Source organism: Scyliorhinus torazame, chromosome 12 (assembly GCF_047496885.1).
Source record: "Scyliorhinus torazame isolate Kashiwa2021f chromosome 12, sScyTor2.1, whole genome shotgun sequence".
Taxonomy (NCBI): domain Eukaryota; kingdom Metazoa; phylum Chordata; class Chondrichthyes; order Carcharhiniformes; family Scyliorhinidae; genus Scyliorhinus; species Scyliorhinus torazame.
Genome location: NC_092718.1, coordinates 72,197,834 through 72,222,861, shown reverse-complemented (window position 1 = coordinate 72,222,861; position 25,028 = coordinate 72,197,834). Strand labels below are relative to the sequence as shown.

The 25,028-nt window shown below is 51.0% G+C and overlaps 1 protein-coding gene across 4 annotated transcripts in view; it reads left to right on the top strand.

Moving 5' to 3' along the window:
* The window catches only part of LOC140386477 (rho GTPase-activating protein 32-like), a 310,038-nt gene extending 287,899 nt beyond the window's left edge, over positions 1-22,139 (top strand). For all 4 annotated transcript variants that reach the window (XM_072468852.1, XM_072468850.1, XM_072468853.1 and 1 more), the window contains 2 exons: positions 15,004-15,362; positions 19,306-22,139. In XM_072468852.1, coding sequence (XP_072324953.1) covers positions 15,004-15,362; positions 19,306-21,210 — 2,264 coding nt within the window. In that variant the 3' untranslated portion in view covers positions 21,211-22,139. The remainder of the gene's footprint in view (positions 1-15,003; positions 15,363-19,305) is intronic.
* Positions 22,140-25,028: the final 2,889 nt, after the last annotated feature.

The window sequence follows — 25,028 nt, the reverse complement described above, 5'->3', positions numbered from 1 at the left end:
TTGATTTAAATTGTTTTATTCCTAAGCTATCCATAACTTCTTTGAATAACTTTGAAGTAAAATTCAGTCCTAGATCCGATTGAATTTCTGTGGGTAGTCCATATCTAGTAAATAATTTAAGTAACTCCTCCACAATCCTTTTAGCTGTAATATTACGTACTGGAATGGCCTCTGGAAACCTAGTAGACACATCCATTATAGTCAAAAGATATTGATTCCCACTTTTGGTTTTAGGAAGCGGTCCTACACAATCAATTAAGACCCTTGTAAAAGGTTCCTCAAATGCTGGAATGGGTATGAAGGGCGCTGGTTTTATCACTGCTTGAGGTTTCCCTATCACTTGACATGTGTGACATGATTGACAAAATTTAACTACATCTTTATGTAGTCCAGGCCAATAAAAATGTTTCTGGATTTTAGCTTGAGTTTTCCTTATTCCCAAATGACCTCCCACTGGTACATCATGTGCAACTCGCAACACCTCCTTTCTATACCCTACCGGCAATACTACTTGATGAACTTTTGCACACTTTTCATCCGCCTGCATGTGTACAGGTCTCCATTTTCTCATCAAGACATCACTTATACGGTAATAACACTCTGGTATACTCTCAGATTCCTCTTCCGTATATGCTTTCTGATATATCCGTTTTATTTCTACATCTTTCTGTTGTAACTCCGCCAATTTTCCTGAACTAAAAATATCCGCCTCATCCTCCACCTGTTCTTGTTCCTTTTCAACCATCTGATCAAAAATCTTTTCTGATAATTGCACTTCAACTTCATCTTCACTCTTTGATTTCTCCTCTTGTCTTAACCTGTGACTTTGCGACCTTGTTACTACACAATCCGGAAAAATACCAGGATATTTGTCCTTCAACACTTCAGTTGTCTGATTTTCCACTGGCTTATCAACCACAGTAAGCATCACTCCCACCTGCGATCCAGCTGTATCATTACCCAAGATAAACTGTATTCCTGGACAAGATAGTTTATCTATTACTCCTACTACCACTTCACCACTCTTCACTGGACTTTCCAACCTTACCTTATATAATGGAATGCTACTCCTCTCACCCTGAATTCCACATATCACCACCTTTTCTGGCAATATTCTTCCCAAACTACATAATTCCTCATCTCTTACCATTAAAGATTGACTAGCCCCTGTATCTCTTAAAATTGTGACTTCTTTACCTGCTCCTCCTGATACACATGAGTAAACTTTACCCACACAAGTAAATTATTTAAAGATATCTGGCACCTTCTTAACAATTACTTCTTGAACAGGCTGTACAATTGTTTGCACCTCCTTTGTTTCCCTTGGGCTTTCCTTAACCACTCTAACAAATCCCACTGTCTTATCCTGTTTTACCACATCAGCCTTTCCAGTGCTTTTCTTCAACCACCAACACTGTGACTTTACATTGCCAAGTTTATTACAGTAAATACATTTGAAACTTTTCATTTCATTTCCACCCTCCTGGATTTCTTTTTTAATCTGAGGTACACTCTCTTTATTGTCTCCCATCAGATCACCTTTACCTTTACCACTTGAGTATTTCTCATGTCCCCAGTTTCTATCCCTCACCGGCTGAAAATGATGTCGGAAACCAATCTTTGATTTATGAACTAATTCATATTCATCTGCCATTTCTGCTGCTAATCTCGCAGTTTTAACCCTCTGTTCGTCCACATGAGTTCTCACTACATCAGGAATTGAATTTTTTAACTCCTCCAAAAGTATAATTTCTCTGAGAGCTTCATACGTTTGGTCTATTTTCAAAGCCCTTATCCACCTATCAAAATTACTCTGTTTGAGCCTTTCAAACTCCATGTATGTTTGACCAAACTCTTTCCTTAAATTTCTAAACCTTTGTCTGTAAGCTCCAGGCACTAGCTCATATGCACTTAAGATGGATTTCTTCACCCCCTCATATGTTCCACATACCTCCATCCGGTATTGATGCAAACACTTCACAGGCTCTACCTACCAGCTTTGTTTGAATCAGTAATACCCACATGTCCTGTGGCCATTTCATTTGTTTAGCTACCTTCTCAAACGAAATGAAAAAGGCTTCCACTTCCTTCTCGTCAAACCTTGGCAATGCTTGGACATATTTAAATAGATTCCCACCAAGCCTTCGACTATGACGCTCTTTCTCACTATCCTCATCACTATCATCCAACTGTACGTTTCCCTTTACGTCTGCCAATTTTCACTGACTGTCATGTTTCATGGCCATTTTCTGAAGTTCAAACTCCCTCTCTTTATCTTTTTCCCTGATCTGTATCTCCCTTTCTTTTTCTTTTTGTTCTGCTTGGGCTATTCTTTCTTTTCTCCTTTCTTCGCTCTCCTTTTCTTTTTCCTCTCTCTTTCTCTTTCTTTTTCTTCTCTCTCTCTTTTGTATTCAAGCTGCTTTAATTCTTTCTCATGGTCCATTTGTTCAATTTGCAACTGAATTTTTTGCCATTTCCAATGAGTCAAACAGTATCTCAGGCAACTTTAAATGCTTAACCACCGCCATAATTACCTCATCTTTTCGCATTTTGTCAGGTAATGTTAACTGCAATGTTTTTTGCCAAATCTAACAGTCTGCTTTTAGTCTCTGTCCGTAAGGTACTGCGTGTGACCGTCTCCACCCCCAAAAACATCTGAGCCTCTGAAAGAGCCATTGTCCACAACACACTCCCCACTTAAACTAAAATACCACACCGGAAAAGCAACTGTCTTTAAGTTCACAAAAGCCAATCCAATAGATAGACTTTTATCCCCCTCGAGCCCCCAATTGTTATGGGAGAAGTGTTTTCAGAACCCCAAAATTTATCATGGAGTTCACCCAACTCCCACCTTTAATGGATTGTTGCTTTTGAAGCACACGGCTTGTTCCCCAGGTGTGGCATTACAATTATGGACACGTGGTTTTAAAACAAAACAATGTTTATTCTATGAACTCAATTTAACCTTTAAAAAACAAACATTGAATATCGTAACACCTGTTACTTCAAAGATAACCCCAAAAGACTACAACACTAAATAATCCGTCAAACTGTTCTTTTAAACATCCAAAAGACTTCACCTTCAAAAACAGACATGAGGTTACATTCCATATATTTATAGTCTTTGGATTTGCAGACATCAACAGAACAGTTCTGTGTTTTCTTCCTGCAGCTCTCAGCAAAACACACAGACACTCCCAGCTTTCTCCTCAAACTGAAACTAAAAACTTTGAAGTGGCCGTGCTGAAGCCCAGCTCCACCCACACTCTGACATCACTGCATTTCTTAAAGGTACATTGCTTAAACATCCAATTCTTAAAGGCACTCTCACATGACATTAGGAGCTCAGAAAGTGGGGCTGCTTTTGTGGCGAATCCGTCTATATGGTTCCTCCAATATCCAACCAGTCCTAAAAATGACCGGAGTGCTGTAACGTTTTTGGGCAAGGGCAAATTTACAATGGAATCAATGCATTTGAGTTCTATTTCACGTTTCCCATGCGTGATGACCGTACCTAAATATGTGACTTTTTCCTGAAGGATTTGGGCTTTCTTGGGGTTAATTTTGCATCCAATCGTTGTGAGCAGTTGTAATAATTCAGAAAGAAGCGAGATGTGCTCTTCCTTGGTGTCCGTCTGGAGGAGCAAGTCGTCCACATACTGAACAAGGCATTCAGGGCGGGAAAATTTAGCTAATCCGTTTGCCAATTGTCTGTGAAAAATGGAGGGGGAGTTGTGGAAGCCTTGTGGAAGGCACGTCCACGTGTCCTCCTGTCGCTGGGAGGTGAACGCAAATTTATACTGGCATGCTTTGTCCAGTGGTATGGACCTAAAGCCATTACTGATATCTAATACCGTAAAAAAGTTTGACTGGAGTCCCTGTCTCAACATGGTCTTGGGACTCGTGGCAACGGTAGGGGCTGCTAGGGGACTCACTTTGTTCAATTCTCTGTAGTCGATGGTCAGTCGCCATGATCCATCGGGTTTTCTTACTGGCCAAATCGGGGCATTATTTGTCGATGCAACGGGTCGAATCACGCATTGATTCAATAAACTTTGAATTACCTTGGCTATCTCTCGCTCGGCTTGCTGGGAGAAGCCGTACTGTTTCTGGGGCTTGGGATCGGGACCTGTAATTTTTACTACTCCTGGGATTTTGCTGCAGTCGTGCTTGTGCTCGGCAAATGCTGCCTTATGTCTTTTCAAGACCTCTCTAACCGCTTTGTCTGTGGTAATGGTTTGTGGATCAAACCAGTACTCTCCTATTGAGCTGATTCTATGGGCATAATCTCCTACTGTGAGCGTGGCGGGGGCTCGCGCTGCTCTAGCCATTTTCCATATGCTTTTTAAAAAAAAATTTAGAATACCCAATTAATTTTTTCCAATTAACAGGCAATTTAGTTTGTTCAATCCACCTACCTTGCACATCTTTGGGTTGTGGGGGCGAAACCCACGCAAACACGGGGAGAATGTGCAAACTCCACATGGACAGTGACCCAGAGCCGGGATCGAACCTGGGACCTCGGCGCCGTGAGACTGCAGTGCCATTTTCCATATGCATCGGTTGACTGGGTCGAATTAAAGGTTGTGTGTACTCATGAAATCGATGCCTAGGATGTGTTCTGCTGCCTGGTGCAAGTCTATTAAAACAACCGAGTGTTTTGTTCTAATATTACCGAGCTGTACGTCCACAGGGGCTGTGATGTATCACTGCTGGAGATGACCTGTAAAGCCACTAAGGGTAATGGTCTCCGTAGTGGGCCATATCTCTTCCTGGTGCATGATGGAGGAATTTAACATGGTTCGGGACCCTCCTGTGTCCCAAAGGAACTCTACTGGGTGTCCCTGGACTGTGCCTGCAATGACCGGTCTTCCGGACTTATCCCAAAGGGTATCGCCGACCCAAGTTGGGGTGCCCGAACACCGTCAATCGGTGCCATTCATGGCGGAATTATCTGGTTGGGCGCTAACACGGTGGATGGGCCTGGTATTGTTTCTGGGGGGGGGGGGGGTGCATTTGGGTGCCGATTCCTTTGCTGCTTCGGAGGGGCATTGCATTCTCGTGTGTAATGTCCTTTCTGTCCACAATTATAGCATTTCTGTGTCTTGGGGTGCTGCGCTGTACCTCTGCCTTCATTTACCCATGCAGGGTCTTCGTGTGCCCTTACTGGATTCATTGTGGCGTCAACTCTCTCATGCTCTGTCTTTTTCTGTACAGACTGTTCCCAAGCTCTGGACAATCGTTTCAGAACCCACACTTCATTGTGTGCTGGGTCTGAGGGGTCGTAACTGGCACATGCCTTCTGTCCAGCCTCTGTGGCATGGGATACTAGCGTACGGGTCCATTTGGCCGTATTGTCTGCTGATAAATGGGCGCGGGCTAACTCACCAAATACAGCAGTAAAATGGATCCAAAGGCGTCCAGCAAACGCTGTTGGATGCTCTCCCTTTTTCTGCCTGCACCGGTTGAGTCCGTCCACCGGTTCTCCTCTGTTATATCCTATGGCGTCTAAAATGACCATTTTCATTTCTTGGAGGCTACCTCTTCCTACATTTTGTGGGTCGGGAAGGGCTGAACTAACTGAGGGGTCTAAGCACATAACTATGAGCTTTACTTGCTGCGGCTTGTCTAAACCATACATGAGGTTTTGTTGTTTCACTAACTCGAAAAAGTGATGTGGGTCCGATGTGGGGTGGAAAGTATCCATCTTCTCGCGGGCGCCTCGTAACTGGGTGATCGATAATGGGGTGGTGTACACGAAATCGGGTTGGCCTTCCATGATAACCCTGCGCTGCGTAGTGATGGGGTTCATTGGGTTGGGTGCTGCCTGTGCATCGGTGGTGCGGGTGCTTTCCTTTTCGGGGCCTAGGGGGCTCTATTTTGATTCTCGGTCTCGCTTACGTACCATTGGGCCGTTTCACTGAGTTCCTGCCAATCGGGGCCGTCTTCCTGGTCTAGCTGTGGCCCAAAGGTGTCTCTCAACCCATTTTGAACTGATAGCAGTGATTGCAACTTTGCAGTTTGCTGCCTGCATTTGGCATAAAGAACAAAGAACAAAGAAAAATTACAGCACAGGAACAGGCCCTTCGGCCCTCCAAGCCTGCGCCGATCCAGATCCTCTATCTAAACTGTCGCCTATTTTCTAAGGATCTGTATCCCTCTGCTCCCTGCCCATTCATGTATCTGTCTAGATACATCTTAAATGACGCTATCGTGCCCGCCTCTACCACCTCCGGCGGCAATGCGTTCCAGGCTTCCACCACCCTCTGCATAAAGAGCTTTCCACGCATATCTCCCTTAAACTTTTCCCCTCTCACCTTGAACTCGTGACCCCTAGTAATTGAGTCCCCCTCTCTGGGAAAAAGCTTCTTGCTAGCCACCCTGTCTATACCTCTCATGATTTGAAAGACCTCAATGAGGTCCCCCCTCAACCTCTGTCTTTCTAATGAAAATAATCCTAATTTACTCAACCTTTCATAGCTAGGGCCCTCCATACCAGGCAACATCCTGGTGAACCTCCTCTGCACCTCCTCCAAAGCATCCACATCCTTTTGGTAATGTGGCGACCAGAACTGTAGGCAGTATTCCAAATGTGGCCGAACCAAAGTCTTATACAACTGTAACATGATCTGCCAACTCTTGTACTCAATACCCCTTCTGATGAAGGAAAGCATGCCGTACGCCTTCTTGACCACTCGATCGACCTGCGCAGCCACCTTCAGGATACAATGGACCTGAACACCCAGATCTCTCTGTACATCAATTTACCCCAGGGCTTTTTCATTTACCGTATAGTTCGCTCTTGAATTGGATCTTCCTAAATGCATCACCTCGCATTTGCCCGGATTGAACTCCATCTGCCATTTCTCCGCCCAACTCTCCAATCTATCTATATTCTGCTGTATTCTCTGACAGTCCCCTTCACTATCTGCTACTCCACCAATCTTAGTGTCAACTGCAAACTTGCTAATCAGACCACCTATACCTTCCTCCAGATCATTTATGTATATCACAAACAACAGTGGTCCCAGCACGGATCCCTGTGGAGCACCACTGGTCACAGTTCTCCATTTTGAGAAACTCCCTTCCACTACTACTCTCTGTCTCCTGTTGCCCAGCCAGTTCTTTATCCATCTAGCTAGTACACCCTGGACCCCATGAGACTTCACTTTCTCCATCAGCCTACCATGGGGAACCTTATCAAATGCCTTACTGAAGTCCATGTATCTGACATCTACAGCCCTTCCCTCATCAATCAACTTTATCACTTCCACAAAGAATTCTATTAAGTTGGTAAGACATGACCTTCCCTGCACAAAACCATGTTGCCTATCACAGATAAGCCCATTTTCTTCCAAATGGGAATAGATCCTATCCCTCAATATCTTCTCCAGCAGCTTCCCGACCACTGATGTCAGGCTCACCGGTCTATAATTATCTGAATTATCCCTGCTACCCTTCTTAAACAAGGGGACAACATTAGCAATTCTCCAGTCCTCCGGTACCTCACCCGTGTTCAAGGATGCTGCAAAGATATCTGTTGAGGCCCCAGCTATTTCTTCCCTCACTTCCCTCAGTAACCTGGGATAGATCCCATCCAGACCTGGGGACATGTCCACCTTAATGCCTTTTAGAATACCCAACACATCCTCCCTCCTTATGCCGACTTAACCTAGAGTAATCAAACATCTATCCCTAACCTCAACATCAGTCATGTCCCTCTCCTCGGTGAATACCGATGCAAAGTACTCATTAAGAATCTCACCCAATTTCTCTGGCTCCACGCATAACTTTCCTCCTTTGTCCTTGAGTGGGCCAACCCTTTCTCTAGTTACCCTCTTGCTCCTTATATATGAATAAAAGGCTTTGGGATTTTTCTTAACCCTGTTTGCTAAAGATATTTCATGACCCCTTTTAGCCCCGTTGATTCCTCATTTCAATTGGTCCTACATTCCCGATATTCTTCCAAAGCTTTGTCTGTCTTCAGTCGCCTTGACCTTATGTATGCTTCCTTTTTCCTCTTAGCTAGTCTCACAATTTCACCTATCATCCATGGTTCCCTAATCTTGCCATTTCTATCCCTCATTTTCACAGGGAAATGTCTGTCCTGCACTCTAATCAACCTCTCTTTAAAAGCCTCCCACATATCAAATGTGGATTTACCTTCAAACAGCTTCTCCCAATCCACATGCCCCAGCTCCTGCCGAATTTTGGTATAGTTGGCCTTCCCCCAATTTAGCACTCTTCCTTTAGGACCACTCTCGTCTTTGTCCATGAGTATTCTAAAACTTACGGAATTGTGATCACTATTCCCAAAGTAATCCCCGACTGAAACTTCAACCACCTGGCTGGGCTAATTCCCCAACACCAGGTCCAGTATGGCCCCTTCCCGAGTTGGACTATTTACATACTGCTCTAGAAAACCCTCCTGGATGCTCCTTACAAATTCTGCTCCATCTAGACCTCTGACACGGAGTGTATCCCAGTCAATGTTAGGAAAATTTAAATCTCCTATCACCACCACCCTGTTGTTCCTACATCTTTCCATAATCTGTTTACATATTTGTACCTCTATCTCACGCTCGCTGTTGGGTGGTCTGTAATGCAGCCCCAACATTGTTACTGCACCCTTCCTATTTCTGAGCTCTGCCCATGTCGCCTCACTGCTCGAGTCCTCCATAGTGCCCTCCTTCAGCACAGCTGTGATATCCTCTCTGACTGTTAGACGTTTTAGTTGCTGTGATATGAAGAGTTCTGTTCCTTTTTCACAAACACCCATTTATTTCATTCCAACAGCCTTTGCACAACACTCTAACTATACATCACCTGATAGAGGCCACCTGAAGCCCCTTTACATATCAGTGTCAATTAATGGATACTTAACATAAATGAGACAACTAATTGCAATGTCTCTTAACCCATTACTTAACACTGACCAGTAATGCAACTCCTCCACCCCTTTTACCTCCCTCTCTATCCTGCCTGAAGCATCAATATCCTGGGATATTTAGTTGCCAATCATGCCCTTCCCTCAACCAAGTCTCAGTAATAGCAATAACATCATACTCCCAGGTACTAATCCAAGCCCTAAGTTCATCTGCCGTACCTACTACACTTCTTTCATTAAAACAAATGCACCTCAGACCACCAGTCCCTTTGCGTTCATCATCTGCTCCCTGCCTACTCTTCCCCTTAGTCACACTGACTTCATGATCTAGTTTCTTACAGGCTTTAGTTACTACCTCCTTACTGTCCACTAACCTCCTCATTTGGTTCCCACCCCCCTGCCACATTAGTTTAAACCTTCCCCAACAGCGTTAGCAAAAGCACCCCCTAGGACATTGGTTCCAGTCCGGCCCAGGTGTAGACCGTCCAATTTGTAGTAGTCCCACCTCCCCCAGAACCGGTCCCAATGTCCCAAAAATCTGAACCCCTCCCTCCTGCACCATCTCTCAAGCCACGCATTCATCCTGCCTATTCTTTCATTTCTACTCTGACTACCACGTGGTACTGGTAGCAATCCTGAGATTACTACCTCCGAGATCCAACTTTTTAACTTATCTCCTAACTCCTAACTCCTAACTGTGGGCAGCACGGTAGCATTGTGGATAGCACAAATGCTTCACAGCTCCAGGGTCCCAGGTTCGATTCCGGCTTGGGTCACTGTCTGTGCGGAGTCTGCACATCCTCCCTGTGTGTGCGTGGGTTTCCTCCGGGTGCTCCGGTTTCCTCCCACCGTCCAAAGATGTGCGGGTTAGGTGGATTGGCCATGATAAATTGCCCATAGTGTCCAAAATTGCCCATAGTGTTGGGTGGGGTTACTGGGTTATGGGGATAGGGTGGAGGTGTGGACCTTGGGTGGGGTGCTCTTTCCAAGAGCCGGTGCAGACTCGATGGGCCGAATGGCCTCCTTCTGCACTGTAAATTCTATGATTCTATGATTCTCCCTAAATTCTGCTTGTAGGACCTCATCCCGTTTTTTACCTATATCATTGGTGCCTATATGCACCACGACAACTGGCTGTTCACCCTCCCCCTTCAGAATGTTCTGCAGCCGATCTGAGACATCCCTGACCCATGCACCTGGGAGGCAACATACCATTTCTCGTTTTCGACCACAGAACCGCCTATCTACTCCCATTACAATTGAATCCCCTATGACTATAGCCCTTCCACTCTTTTTCCCGCCCTTCTGTACCGCAGAGCCAGCCACGGTGCCATGAACCTGGCTACTGCTCCCTTCCCCTGGTGAGCCACTGAACTCTGCCTCTGTTCCGTGGTGGAACTGTGGAGTGCTCGGAGGGCTGCCTTTAGATCACCGCACTGTTTCCTTAACTGTTGTATCTGGTTCTCCGTCTCTTCTCTTACCATTACAGCATGTTGTGTGTCCTTGTAGGCCTTATCGTACTGGATTTGGAAGCTGCTAAAGTGGGTGAGACAGGATTGATGTGCCCTCTTGACATCATTCATTTCCTTGACCTTCGCCGCTAACTGCTCCCGGAGCTGTACATTTAATCTCTCGCTTTCATTTAAATCTCCCTCTCTACTTTTCTCCTTTTCCTCAAGCTGCTTGCGGAGGGTCCTCACAACCTCCTCTGTGCCTCGCAATTGTGCCGGACAGGATACGATTGCCATCGGCTTACGAACCTTAGTCAAACTCTTCTTGTGGATCTCGGTCAGGCTGTCCCACCAAGTCTGTCCTATGCTGCCAGGATCTGTCTCTTCATTTGTGCAAAACTCAGACGATAGGGGCCATCCTTTCCCCTTTAGGTATCTCCTAATCTCTTCTTCCCATACAGGACACTGTTCTAATCTATTGGTCGCTGCTACCTCGGGCTCTTGTGGATGCATAAGACGTTCGATTGCCTTCATGGCCATCCCTACAAATACTTCTGACTCCCGGAAATTTGGAACAAGGGGAATAAAGCGATGGTGCAAACACGGGTACGGCTCAAGCTATTTTCTGGTTTACCCAACGCCCGAAAGTTTCACGCAACAAAATCTATCGAGTTTACTGTATATCCCTTTGTTAGTACGCATGCAAATTGTACAGTTCGAATTCTGGAGGTTCGACCGATACTGGTTTGGCTTGTGATTTCTTTTACTTTCCAATTTGGATTCTAATTCAAATGCTTTTGTGGGTTCTCTCGGAGTGACACGGTCACTTCTGGGTCGAATCCCATCGGAGTCACCAATAACCTTTTTCTTTTCTGTGGCTCTGTCCCAATTATGGCAATCAGTGAGTTTGGTCTTTCTGTGTTATCTATGTCTTAATGCTTAGAGTCGCCAGGTATCGAATGATACCACCACGAGTTTCAACCGGCTATCGATCAAAGAGCCAAGCACCAGTTAGTTAGTTCAAGGTCAAGGGTACTTTATTTACACACAATTAGTCATGCAACATAAAAACTACTAGTTAACTACACCTATCGACTAAGACAACCTGTACTTAGCTTCGGGCACACGGAAGTGGCCGCTGTTCGCTTCTGGATCTATCGGGTTCGAAGGAGTAACTGCTGCTCAGCTGGGCTCATCCGTCTGGTAGCGAGCGTTGAACTTGGACTTGCTTCTGGTGTTGCTGCAATTGGAGATGGCCGTGACCGGGGTACCAAGACCGAGAGAGCGCGAACATATGGCGAATTAATCTTCTTATACTCGGGGTGTTTTCCCGCTCTTTTGGGCGGTCCTTCGATTTGGGCCTTACTAATTGGGTGATCCCTGATCACTCCGTTCAATTCCTTAGCCAATAAGTGGGCGGGGATCTGGATGGCTGGGCGTGTCCCAAGCGGTCACTGACCCTTTTGTTTGCGTTTCCCTTGGACAGGGAGTGGCGCCGAAATGTCTGGGACTGTCCCGGTTGCTTGAGTACCAGTCTTTTGTTCTGGTGAAGATGGGCCATCAAATGCTAATCGGCCCCATTAAAATGCTAATTGAACGGAGTTTTGATACCGTCTGGACCTTTTGCTGGCAAATATGCATTTCAGGCTCTGAGCCTGCCTGAGTCTTGGCTTTGTCCATTTTACCCGCTAGGCTTTGCGAGTTTCTCTGTACCTAGTTGGAAGTGGCCAACCCAGATGGCTACACCTGCTCTCGTACCACAGTATTAAAATAGCTGGTCCAGTTCAGTTTCTGGTCAATGGTAATCCCCAAGGATGTTGATATGAGCGATTCAGCGATGGTGATGCCATTGAATGGCAAGGAACGGTGGTTAGATTGTTGGAGATGGTTACTGCCTGGCACTGAGGGCACAAATTATATCAGGACAGATAACCAAAACCTGTGCCAAAGAAGTTGGTATTAAAGCGCATCTTTAAGAAACAAAGGGGGAGACAAAAATTGAGGGAGGGAGGCAAAGAGGTAAAGGGTGTGAGACAAAAATGGTAAAGGGAAAGACGGCGGTAGGGAAAGAGAGATGGAGAGAGAGACAGAGAGGCAGAGGTACGGAAAGGGAGGTGAAGATGGAGGCGGAGGTGGAGAGTATAGGGATGGAATTAAAGAGCTCAAACCCCGCCCCCGAGGAAGCTGATGGCACAGCCGCAAATGGTGGAGCGATGGGAATCGGGGGAATGCTTGAAAGGCCAAAATTGGAGGAGTGCAGAGATCTAGAAGGGTTCCTAGTAGGAGGCTGGAGGAAGTGACAGATAAAGGGAGGGGCTGGAATATCCGTAACCCAGTGAGAGTCAGTGTGTGTGGAACTCGTAGTACCCCAGTGAGAGGCAGTGTGTGTGGAACCCGTACCCCAGTGAGAGTCAGTGTGTGTAGAACCTGTACCCCAGTGAGAGTCAGTGTGTGTGGAACCCGTACCCCAGTGAGAGTCAGTGTGTGAGGATCCTGTACCCCAGTGAGAGTCAGTGTGTGTGGAACCCGTACCCCAGTGAGAGTCAGTGTGTGTGGAACCCGTACCCCAGTGAGAATCAGTGTGTGAGGATCCTGGACCTCAGTGAGAGTCAGTGTGTGAGGATCCTGTACCCCAGTGAGAGTCAGTGTGTGTGGAACCCGTACCCCAGTGAGAGTCAGTGTGTGTGGAATCCGTTCCCCAGTGAAAGTCAGTGTGTGTGTGTGTAAGCCGTTCCCCAGTGAGAGTCAGTGTGCGGAGCCTGTACCCCAGTGAGAATCAGTGTGGGTGGAACCCGTACCCCAGTGAGAGTCAGTGTGTGTGGAACCCGTACCCCAGTGAGAGTCAGTGTGTGTGGAACCCGTAACCAGTGAGAGTCAGTGTGTGTGTGGAACCCGTACCCCAGTGAGAGTCAATGTGTGTGGAACCCGTACCCCAGTGAGAGTCAGTGTGTGTGGAACCCATACCCCAGTGAGAGTCAGTGTGTGGAATCCATACCCCAGTGAGAGTCAGTGTGTGTGGAACCCGTAACCAGTGAGAGTCAGTGTGTGTGTGGAACCCGTACCCCAGTGAGAGTCAGTGTGTGTGGAACCCGTACCCCAGTGAGAGTCAGTGTGTGTGGTACCCGTACCCCAGTGAGAGTCAGTGTGTGTGGAACCTGTACCCCAGTGGGAGTCAGTGTGTGTGGAACCTGTACCCCAGTGAGAGTCAGTGTGTGTGGAACCCGTACCCCAGTGAGAGTCAGTGTGTTTGCAATCCATACCCCAGTGAGAGTCAGTGTGTGGAATCCATACCCCAGTGAGAGTCAGTGTGTGTGGAACCCGTACCCCAGTGACAGTCAGTGTGTGTGGAACCCGTAACCAGTGAGAGTCACTGTGTGTGTGGAACCCGTTCCCCAGTGAGAGTCAGTGTGTGTGGAACCCGTACCCCAGTGAGAGTCAGTGTGCGTGGAACCCGTACCCCAGTGAGAGTCAGTGTGTGTGGAGCCCTTACCCCACTGAGAGTCAGTGTGTGTGGAACGTGTACCCCAGTGAGAGTCAGCGTGTGTGGAAGCCATACCCCAGTGAGAGTCAGTGTGTGTGGAACCAGTACCCCAGTGAGAGTCAGTGTGTGGAACCCATACCTCAGTGAGAGCAGTGTGTGTGGAACCCATACCCCAGTGAGAGTCAGTGTGTGGAATCCATACCCCAGTGAGAGTCAGTGTGTGTGGAACCCGTACCCCAGTGAGAGTCAGTGTGTGTCGAACCCGTACCCCAGTGAGAGTCAGTGTGTGTGCAACCCGTACCCCAGTGAGAGTCAGTGTGTGTGGAACCCCTACCCCAGTGAGAGTTAGTGTGTGTGGAATCCTTACCCCAGTGAGAGTTAGTGTGTGTGGAACGTGTACCCCAGTGAGAGTCAGTGTGTGTGGAACCCGTACCTCAGTGAGAGTCAGTGTGTGTGAAACCCGTACCCCAGTGAGAGTCAGTGTGTGTGGAACCCCGACCCCAATGAGAGTCAGTGTGTGTGGAACCCCCTACCCCAGTGAGAGTTAGTGTGTGTGGAACGTGTACCCCAGTGAGAGTCTGTGTGTGTGGAACCCATACCCCAGTGAGAGTCAGTGTGTGTGGAACCCGTACCCCAGTGAGAGTCTGTGTGTGTGGAACCCATACCCCAGTGAGAGTCAGTGTGTGTGGATCCCATACCCCAGTGAGAGTCGGTGTGTGTGGAACCTGTACCCCAGTGAGAGCCAGTGTGTGTGGATCCCGTGCCCCAGCGAAAGTTAGTGTGTGGAACCTGTACCCCAGTGAGAGTCAGTGTGTGTGGAACCCGTACCCCAGTGATTGTGTGGAACCCGTACCCCAGTGAGAGTCAATGTGTGTGGTTCCCGTACCCCAGTGAGAGTCAGTGTGTGTGGAACCCGTACCCCAGTGAGAGTCAGTGTGTGTGGAACCTGTACCCCAGTCAGGGTCAGTGTGTGTGGAACCTGCACCCAAGTGAGAGTCAGAGTGTGGTTCCGATACCACAGTGACAGTCAGTGTGTGTGGAACCTGTACCCAAGTGAGAGTCAGAGTGTGGTTCCGATACCCCAGTGAGAGTCAGTGTGTGGTTCCCATACCCCGATAAGCTGGTCCGAGGGTTGACGTCCAGTATTTGTCGGATTAATTGTATCTTTTGTGTTTTGTTCACAGATCAGCCTCCAGTCTATTATCAGACAATGGCCTCACTTCCTGTCTCCGGCCCTCGACAACTTCCTCCTCCTCCACCCCCGAAAAACGCAGCCCGCCTGATGGCTTTGACTCTGATGGAACAGGCGCACCAGGTCTCTCGGCAGTCTGTCCAAGATTGGCAGGAAGGCCGACAGCAATTCCCAGCTCCCGAGGGAGGCACGGGGAATTCCGTTACAGAGTATCAGCCGCCTGACCAGGAAAATCACACCAGCCCACTCTATTCAACAGTGGACCCCCTGAGGAAAGGTTCCCCACGGGAACACTCACCACTGGACAGTCACATCGAGCCGGGGTATAGCAGTGATCAGCTTATTGCTCAGGTATTGTTTATCTGCTCCCAGGGAGTCAATGTAGAAACCCTGCACACAGAGAGTGCAGCACGCCCTCAGTATTGACCGTCCGACAATGCAGCACGCCCTCAGTACTGCCCTCCGACAGTGCAGCACACCCACAGTACTGACCGTCGAACAGTGCAGCACGCCGCCAGTACTGATCGTCTGACAGTGCAACACACCTTCAGTACTGCCCGTCTGACAGTGCAGCGCTCCCTCAGTACTGACCCTCCGACAGTGCAGCACTCCCTCAGTACCAACCCTCTGACTGTGCAGCATTCCCTCAGTACTGACCCTCTGACAGTGCAGCACTCCCTCAGTCCTGACCCTCTGACAGTCCAGCACTCCCTCAGTACTGACCTTCTGACAGTGCAGCACTCCTTCACGATTGGCCATCTGACAGTGCAGCACTCCCTTAGTACTGACCCTCTGACAGTGCAGCACTCCCTCAGCACTGACCCTCTGTCAGTGCAGTACTCCCTCAGTATTGACCCTCTGACAGTGCAGCACTCCCTCAGTACTGACCTCTGACAGTGCAGCACTCCCTCAATACTGTCCCTCTGACAGTGCAGCACTCCCTCAGTACGGACGCTCTGACAGTGCAGCACTCCCTCAGCACTGTCCCTCTGACAGTGCAGCATTCCCTCAGTACTGACCGCCTGACAGTGCAGCACTCCCTCGGTACTGACCCTCCGACAGTGCAGCACTCCCTCAGTGCTGACCCAATGACAGTGTAACATTTTCTCAGTACTGAGTCTCTGACAGTGCAGCATTCCCTCAGTACCAACCCTCTGACTGTGCAGCACTCCCTCAGTACTGACCTTCTGACAGTGCAGCACTCCCTCAGTACTGACCTTCTGACAGTGCAGCACTCCTTCACGATTGGCCATCTGACAGTGCAGCACTCCCTTAGTACTGACCCTCTGACAGTGCAGCACTCCCTCAGCACTGACCCTCTGTCAGTGCAGTACTCCCTCAGTACTGACCCTCTGACAGTGCAGCACTCCCTCAGTACTGACCTCTGACAGTGCAGCACTCCCTCAATACTGTCCCTCTGACAGTGCAGCACTCCCTCAGTACGGACGCTCTGACAGTGCAGTACTCCCTCAGCACTGTCCCTCTGACAGTGCAGCATTCCCTCAGTACTGACCGCCTGACAGTGCAGCACTCCCTCGGTACTGACCCTCTGACAGTGCAGCACTCCCTCAGTCCTGACCCTCTGACAGTGCAGCATTCCCTCAGTACCAACCCTCTGACTGTGCAGCACTCCCTCAGTACTGACCTTCTGACAGTGCAGCACTCCTTCACGATTGGCCATCTGACAGTGCAGCACTCCCTTAGTACTGACCCTCTGACAGTGCAGCACTCCCTCAGCACTGACCCTCTGTCAGTGCAGTACTCCCTCAGTACTGACCCTCTGACAGTGCAGCACTCCCTCAGTACTGACCCTCTGACAGTCAACACTCCCTCAGTACTGACCCTCTGACAGTGCAGCACTCCCTCAGTACTGACCTCTGACAGTGCAGCACTCCCTCAATACTGTCCCTCTGACAGTGCAGCACTCCCTCAGTACGGACGCTCTGACAGTGCAGCACTCCCTCAGCACTGTCCCTCTGACAGTGCAGCATTCCCTCAGTACTGACCGCCTGACAGTGCAGCACTCCCTCGGTACTGACCCTCTGACAGTGCAGCACTCCCTCAGTACTGGCCCTCTGACAGTGCAGCACTCCCTCAGTCCTGACCCTCTGACAGTGCCGGACTCCCACAGTACTGACCCTCTGACAGTGCAGCACTCCTTCACGACTGACCCTCTGACAGTGCAGCAGTCCCTTAGTACTGACCCTCTGACAATGCAGCACTCCCTCACTACTGACCCTCTGACAGTGCAGCATTCCCTCAGTACTGACCCTCTGACAGTGCAGCACTCCCTCAGTCCTGACCCTCTGACAGTGCAGCACTCCCTCAGTACTGACCTTCTGACAGTGCAGCACTCCTTCACGATTGGCCATCTGACAGTGCAGCACTCCCTTCGTACTGACCCTCTGACAGTGCAGCACTCCCTCAGCGCTGACCCTCTGTCAGTGCAGTACTCCCTCAGTACTGACCCTCTGACAGTCAGCACTCCCTCAGCACTGACCCCCTGACAGTGCAGCATTCCCTCAGTACTGACCCTCTGACAGTGCAGCACTCCCTCAGTACTGACCCTCTGACAGTCAACACTCCCTCAGCACTGACCCCCTGACAGTGCAGCATTCCCTCAGTACTGACCCTCTGACAGTGCAGCACTCCCTCAGTACTGACCTCTGACAGTGCAGCACTCCCTCAATACTGTCCCTCTGACAGTGCAGCACTCCCTCAGTACGGACGCTCTGACAGTGCAGCACTCCCTCAGCACTGTCCCTCTGACAGTGCAGCATTCCCTCAGTACTGACCGCCTGACAGTGCAGCACTCCCTCGGTACTGACCCTCTGACAGTGCAGCACTCCCTCAGTACTGGCCCTCTGACAGTGCAGCACTCCTTCACGACTGACCCTCTGACAGTGCAGCAGTCCCTTAGTACTGACCCTCTGACAATGCAGCACTCCCTCACTACTGACCCTCTGACAGTGCAGCATTCCCTCAGTACTGACCCTCTGACAGTGCAGCACTCCCTCAGTCCTGACCCTCTGACAGTGCAGCACTCCCTCAGTACTGACCTTCTGACAGTGCAGCACTCCTTCACGATTGGCCATCTGACAGTGCAGCACTCCCTTCGTACTGACCCTCTGACAGTGCAGCACTCCCTCAGCGCTGACCCTCTGTCAGTGCAGTACTCCCTCAGTACTGACCCTCTGACAGTCAGCACTCCCTCAGCACTGACCCCCTGACAGTGCAGCATTCCCTCAGTACTGACCCTCTGACAGTGCAGCACTCCCTCAGTCCTGACCCTCTGACAGTGCAGCACTCACTCAGTACTGACCTTCTGTCAGTGCAGCACTCCTTCACGATTGGCCATCTGACAGTGCAGCACTGCCTTAGTACTGGCCCTCTGACAGTGCAGCACTCCCTCAGCACTGACCCTCTGTCAGTGCAGTACTCCCTCTGTACTGACCTTCTGACAGTCAGCACTCCCTCAGCACTGACCCCCTGACAGTGCAGCAGTCCCTTAGTACTGACCCTCTGACAATGCAGCACTCCCTCACTACTGACCCTCTGTCAGTGCAGGACTCCCTCAGCACTGACCCTCTGACAGTGCAGGACTCCCTCAGCACTGACCCTCTGTCAGTGCAGTACTCCCTCACCACCGACCCTCTGACAGTGCAGCACTCCATCAGCACTGACCCTCTGGCAGTGCAGCATTCCCTCAGTTCTGACCCTCTGACAGTACAGCACTCACTCAGTACTGACCCTCTGACAGTGCAGCACTCCCTCAGTACTGACCCTCTGACAGTGCAGCACTCCCTCAGTACTGACGCTCTGACAGTGCAACACTCCCTCAGTACTGACCCCCTGACAGTGCAGCAGTCCCTCAGCACTGACACTTTGACATTGCAGCACTCCCTCAGTACTGACCCTCTGACAGTGCAGCACTCCCTCCGTACTGACCATCTGACAGTGCAGCACACACTCAGTACTGACTCTCTGTCAGTGCAGCACTCACTCAGTACTGACGCTCTGACAGTGCAGCACTCCCTCAGTACTGACCCCCTGACAGTGCAGCACTCACTCAGTACTGACCCTCTGACAGTGCAGCACTCCCTCAGTACTGACCCTTTGACAGTGCAGCACTCCCTCAGCACCGACCCTCCCACAGTGCAGCACTCCCTCAGTACTGACCCCCTCATACTGATCCTGTGACAGTGTGAGGTTCCTTGCTGTGAAGTGTTGAGGAGGGGGGGCTGTTTTGGAATTATTTCCATGAGTTTTTCTCTCTGTTTGTCTGTTTTATTAGGAATCCCGAGTCTCCCTGTCACCACCAATTCTGAGTGACGTTTATAGTGACGGCAACGTGAAGCTCACGCAGTCCCTCCGAGGACCCATCTCGCACTGCCGTGTTGGCGCTTCCGTCCATCCGCTGCCGACCACCCCTCTTTCCTCCTACCCCTCCCACCAACGCCCATCACCCCCCTACCTCAACCCGCAGTCACCCCCGGGTACTGCACCGTCCTCTGAGAGCGTGTCCCCCTGTTCCCCCTGGAGCCATCCGCCACGGCCTGTGATGAGGTGCCACTCCGCGGTGACCTTGCCCACTCTGCCCCCTCCTCCCCCTCGTGCCCCTCCCCCTCCTCTCCAACCCCCTCATGCCAGCCCCTGCGTGCCCGGGACCCCCCCCAAATCCCAGTCACTAGCTCCCCGCCCGTCCAACTCCCAGGCCCCCGGCCCCAATTCTGGGATCGCCCCCTCGGCTCAGCATCCAGAGATGGTGGCGGCATTACCACCTGCCTCCTCGGGGTGTCCGGTTGGGTGGGGTTCAGTGCCGGACCCCTGCGGGAGAGGTGAGGGGGATAGCGAGCTGTATGCTGAGATTGGGTCTGACCCGTTGCAGTGCCACCCTGTGCCAGCTCGCCTTGGGCCGGCCTGGTTGGACATGGGGGTATCTCCCCCCTTCCTCCTGTACTGGGATCCCCCCAAGCCCATGGCCAGTGTTGGACACCCGGTCTTACCCAGCGATCCCCTACTGCCCAAAAAAACTCCACTGCCTCGAGCCTGCAGTGTGCCCCAACGCAGGCCCCCAGCCTCAGATCACCCCCTCTGCCCCTGCCCAGCGAGAGGGAGGGTTTGCCGAGGAGCTTCGGTGTCTGACCGCCATGTGGCATTCGCCCATACCGGACAAGAACATTCCCCTGCTCCCCTTAACCTCTGCGCCCCTGCCAGCCTCTCCCCCCACGCAGACACGGGGTGCCAATTGCCCGAGCCCACCTACGTCAACGTGCCAGTCCACCCTTGCTGGGGAGGGGCACCAGCTAACCCCCGCCAACAGTCCACGCACGGCGAGATTCCAAACCCACCATCCCGGTGTCCACCATCGAGCCAGGCTGCTCCCCCGCAACCTGACTCCCCTCTCCGCCATCCACCTGGCTACCCCCCGCCCTATCGCGGCAGGAATGTGCCGCCAGGGTTTCCCCAGCAGGGGGTCAGGGGCACGGAGATCGCTCACCCCCGGAGCCGGTCAGACCCTGGCGACACCGGCAGAGGCCTCGTACCCGAAGTCCAACCAGGGGTGAGGTCGCAATCCAGGGGCTCCCCGAGGGTCCTGGGGCCCTATGCCGGGACATCTGGATCAAGGCAGAAACAGGGGGACCACCGGTGCCCGACGGGTGCCCGTTCCCGGTCCGTCCACCCCGCCTTGGTCCGCGCCCTGCGTCCGCCAGTCTCGTCCTGTACCCTCCACGCTGGCGGTCAGTTTACCAGACCGCCCTCCCGTCTCCATCCCTCGCAGGGGTCGGTCCCAGACCCCTACAGCCTCAGCCCTGAGTATGAGGGGTTGCTGCGGCACTGCCCCACCACCCTGACCCTCGCCCCCTTCCCACATGATTACCAAGAGGTGATGGTGACCTATGAGTCGGGGCCGCCCGGTTTGAAGGGACACCCGCCCGGCTCCTGCGGTGGGCGACGTGGTTCGGGGAAGGGTTCCCGGGACACCAGCCCTTATAACCCCCTGCCCCACCCTCGCGTCGCACGCCATGGCCTCCCGGGCCGTCACGGCACTGTGCTGGTCCCTGGTCGCTATGGCAACCTGCCGCCCGCTGCCCCCCTCCCTCTTCACCAGCTCTGCCATGCCAGGAGTCACCAGCAGCCGGAGGGGACCACTCACAGGCCCAACCGCCTCGACTGGGCTGAACGAAGTTTCTGCTGAGGTGGCTGGGGGGGGTGGGGGAATTGGCCTTGGGAGGGGCTGGTTTAACCCTGGAAAAAAACAATCACTTACCCCTCAGAGTGGGGGGGGGGGGGGCTCAAGAGAGATCTGCCCCCAATCAGAGGACCTCCACTCTCCGCACCTAGTTGGTGTTGGGCATGAGGGGGTTCAGGACTTCCACCCCACCCACTTGCCCTGCCTCCTCCCCTTACCCCTAAACTTCCCCCCGCCCACCCCCATTGCTCCAACTCTGACACATAGGCAGCCATCCGGCCCCACTATCCCCGCCCCATAGAGTCTGATAAGGTTCACATACTGGGCTCCCAGAGCCTAGGCCCAGAGCAGCTGGACTGAATCTCTGGGCTCCCCCGTCCCCAGGCCCCTTTGAGGTGGGCGGCATGTGGGAGGGAGTGTGATTTGGACATCCCACACACTTTCCAATGATCGTCCGACCACACCACCACCATCCCGGCCTCCGTACACGGATCCGACCACGGGACTGAAGCGATCCAAGTCATCAGGCAGACACCGTCCGCCGTGAAGATGGAAGCCTTTCACCTGGAGTTCGAGGGGGTCAGAGAATTACCTTTGACCTGTTGGGGGTCAGGAGGGGGTCCACTCGGTTTCCGCCTCGGGTGTCTATCTCGGTGCTGTCGGAGGGTGAAGACTGGGCTGAACGTTGGTGCTCCACAGTCTGAGGATATTGGCTGCTAACTGACAGCGACGAGATGGAACTCTGGCAGAGACTCACAAGACACCATCTCGACTAAATTTTGAGAGGATCCACAGCATTCGACACTGATACTCAATGAATAAACCTCTCATCTGCTCGGCCATCCTGCTTTCAGAATTGGGTTGTGCCCACAGAACACTTGTCCAATCACACACTATCAAATCCTTCATTAAAACCCTCTTTACCCTGTATCTAACCCTGTGCTGTACCTGTCCTGGGAGTGTTAATGGGGACAGTGTAGAGGGAGCTTTACTCTGTATCTAACCCCGTGCTGCACCTGTCCTGGGAGTGTTTGATGGGGACAGTGTAGAGGGAGCTTTACTCTGTATCTAGCCCCGTGCTGTACCTGCCTGGGAGAGTTTGATGGGGACAGTGTAGAGGGAGCTTTACTCTGTATCTAGCCCCGTGCTGTACCTGCCTGGGCGAGTTTGATGGGGACAGTGTAGAGGGAGCTTTACTCTGTATCTAGCCCCGTGCTGTACCTGCCAGGGAGAGTTTGATGGGGACAGTGTAGAGGGAGCTTTACTCTGTATCTAATCCCGTGCTGTACCTGCCTGGGCGAGTTTGATGGGGACAGTGTAGAGGGAGCTTTACTCTGTATCTAACCCCGTGCTGTACCTGCCCTGGGAGTGTTTGATGGGCACAGTGTAGAGGGAACTTTACTCTGTATCTAACCCCGTGCTGTACCTGCCTGGGAGTGTTTGATGGGGACAGTGTAGAGGGAGCTTTACTCTGAATCTAACCCCGTGCTGTACCTGCCTGGGAGTGTTTGATGGGGACAGTGTAGAGGGAGCTTTACTCTGTATCTAACCCCGTGCTGTACCTGCCTGGAAGTGTTTGATGGGGACAGTGTAGAGGGAGCTTTACTCTGTGTCTAACCCCGTGCTGTACCTGCCTGGGAGAGTTTGATGGGGACAGTGTAGAGGGAGCTTTACTCTGTATCTAGCCCCGTGCTGTACCTGCCTGGGAGAGTTTGATGGGGACAGTGTAGAGGGAGCTTTACTCTGTATCTAACCCCGTGCTGTACCTGCCTGGGAGAGTTTGATGGGGACAGTGTCGAGGGAGCTTTACTCTGTATCTTGCCCCGTGCTGTACCTGCCTGGGAGAGTTTGATGGGGACAGTGTAGAAGGAGCTTTACTCTGTATCTAACCCCATGCTGTACCTGTCCTGGGCGTGTTTGATGGAGACAGTGTAGAGGGAACTTTACTCTGTATCTAGCCCCGTGCTGTACGTGCCTGGGAGAGTTTGATAAGATGTTGGAGATGAACGTACTGCCGGGTTACAGTGAGATTTGATAATCAGTATGAGATGCTGCTCAGTCTGATTTCTGTTCTATCCTGAACACTGCTTCATATTTAAACAGGTGAGTAAAGCTGCATGGTGTTGCATCACTTTGAGAAGTCCATGCACAGTTCAAACAGTGCTACCTGATGGTGAGGTTTTAAACTCTTTCACCAATAGTAGGGCTGGTTTAGCACAGTGAGCTAAACAGCTGGCTTGTAATGCAGAACAAGGCCAGCAGCGCAGGTTCAATTCCCGTACTGGCCTCCCCAAACCGGCGCTGGAATGTGGCGATTAGATGCTTTTCACAGTACCTTCATTGAAGCCTACTTGTGACAATAAGCTATTATTAGTTGGGAACTCAATGCTCAGATTCCAGTGATAGATAGAGAGTGCATTTGGTGATTAGTAATGAATTGAAACCAGTGTGTCATGCTCGTTGTACACACCTTTTCAGAGAGACCAGGATTCGTTCCAGAGTCCAAGTCCATTTAGTTGGTTGGCTGTGGATTGTGGCACATGGAATATTCTCGGGAAGGAGAGTAGGGTCGGGGGGGATAACGGTCACATCCCAAGAAATATCTATTAACCCGATAGTGAAGAAGGTAATCAGTTATGGAGGGACTGGACAACGGGATATGAATTCCTCAAATACTGACAATAAGCATTTTTCATTTTCATGCTCACTGGGGTACGGGTTCCACACACACTGACTCTCACTGGGGTACGGGTTCCACACACACTGACTCTCACTGGGGTACGGGTTCCACACACACTGACTCTCACTGGGTTCGGGTTCCACACACACTGACTCTCACTGGGATACGGGTTCCACACACACTGACTCTCACTGGGGTACGGGTTCCACACACACTGACTCTCACTGGGGTACGGGTTCCACACACACTGACTCTCACTGGGGTACAGGTTCCACACACACTGACTTTCACTGGGGTACGGGTCCCACACACACTGACTCTCACTGGGGTATGGGTTCCACACACACTTACTCTCACTGGGGTATGGGTTCTACACACACTGACTCTCACTGGGGTACGGGTCCCACACACACTGACTCTCACTGGGGTATGGGTTCCACACACACTGACTCTCACTGGGGTATGGGTTCTACACACACTGACTCTCACTGGGGTACGGGTTCCACACACACTGACTCTCACTGGGGTACGGGTCCCACACACACTGACTCTCACTGGGGTATGGGTTCCACACACACTGACTCTCACTGGGGTACGGGTCCCACACACACTGACTCTCACTGGGGTATGGGTTCCACACACACTGACTCTCACTGGGGTACGGGTTCCACACACACTGACTCTCACTGGGGTACGGGTCCCACACACACTGACTCTCACTGGGGTATGGGTTCCACACACACTGACCTTCACTGGGGTATAGTAGCTGTGTTCAAGATGGTTGAATCTGTGAAAGAGAGGGAATATATTTGAGGGGCAGAGGGATAGGGAGAGAGCAGGTGATTGTATTAAATTGCAGAAACTTTGCTGACTCACTTGTAACAAAGAAACCTGTGTGTCTGGCTACACACTGTACCCTTCACAAGAATGTGAAGCAGCTTCAGTTTGTGAGCTCTGTCTGTGAGACAGGTGTCATTGTTGAAAACAGGGTCCTTTATTGTAAGATGCTGCGTACTGGGTGGGTGGTAACCAAGTGTGGGAATCGCAATTAGGTATACCACCAGCATGGAGTGGTGGTACTGACACTGGGCAGACCCAAGGGAGGAGAGGAACGAGAGTAAAAGAGGGAGCTGAATGAATGAGG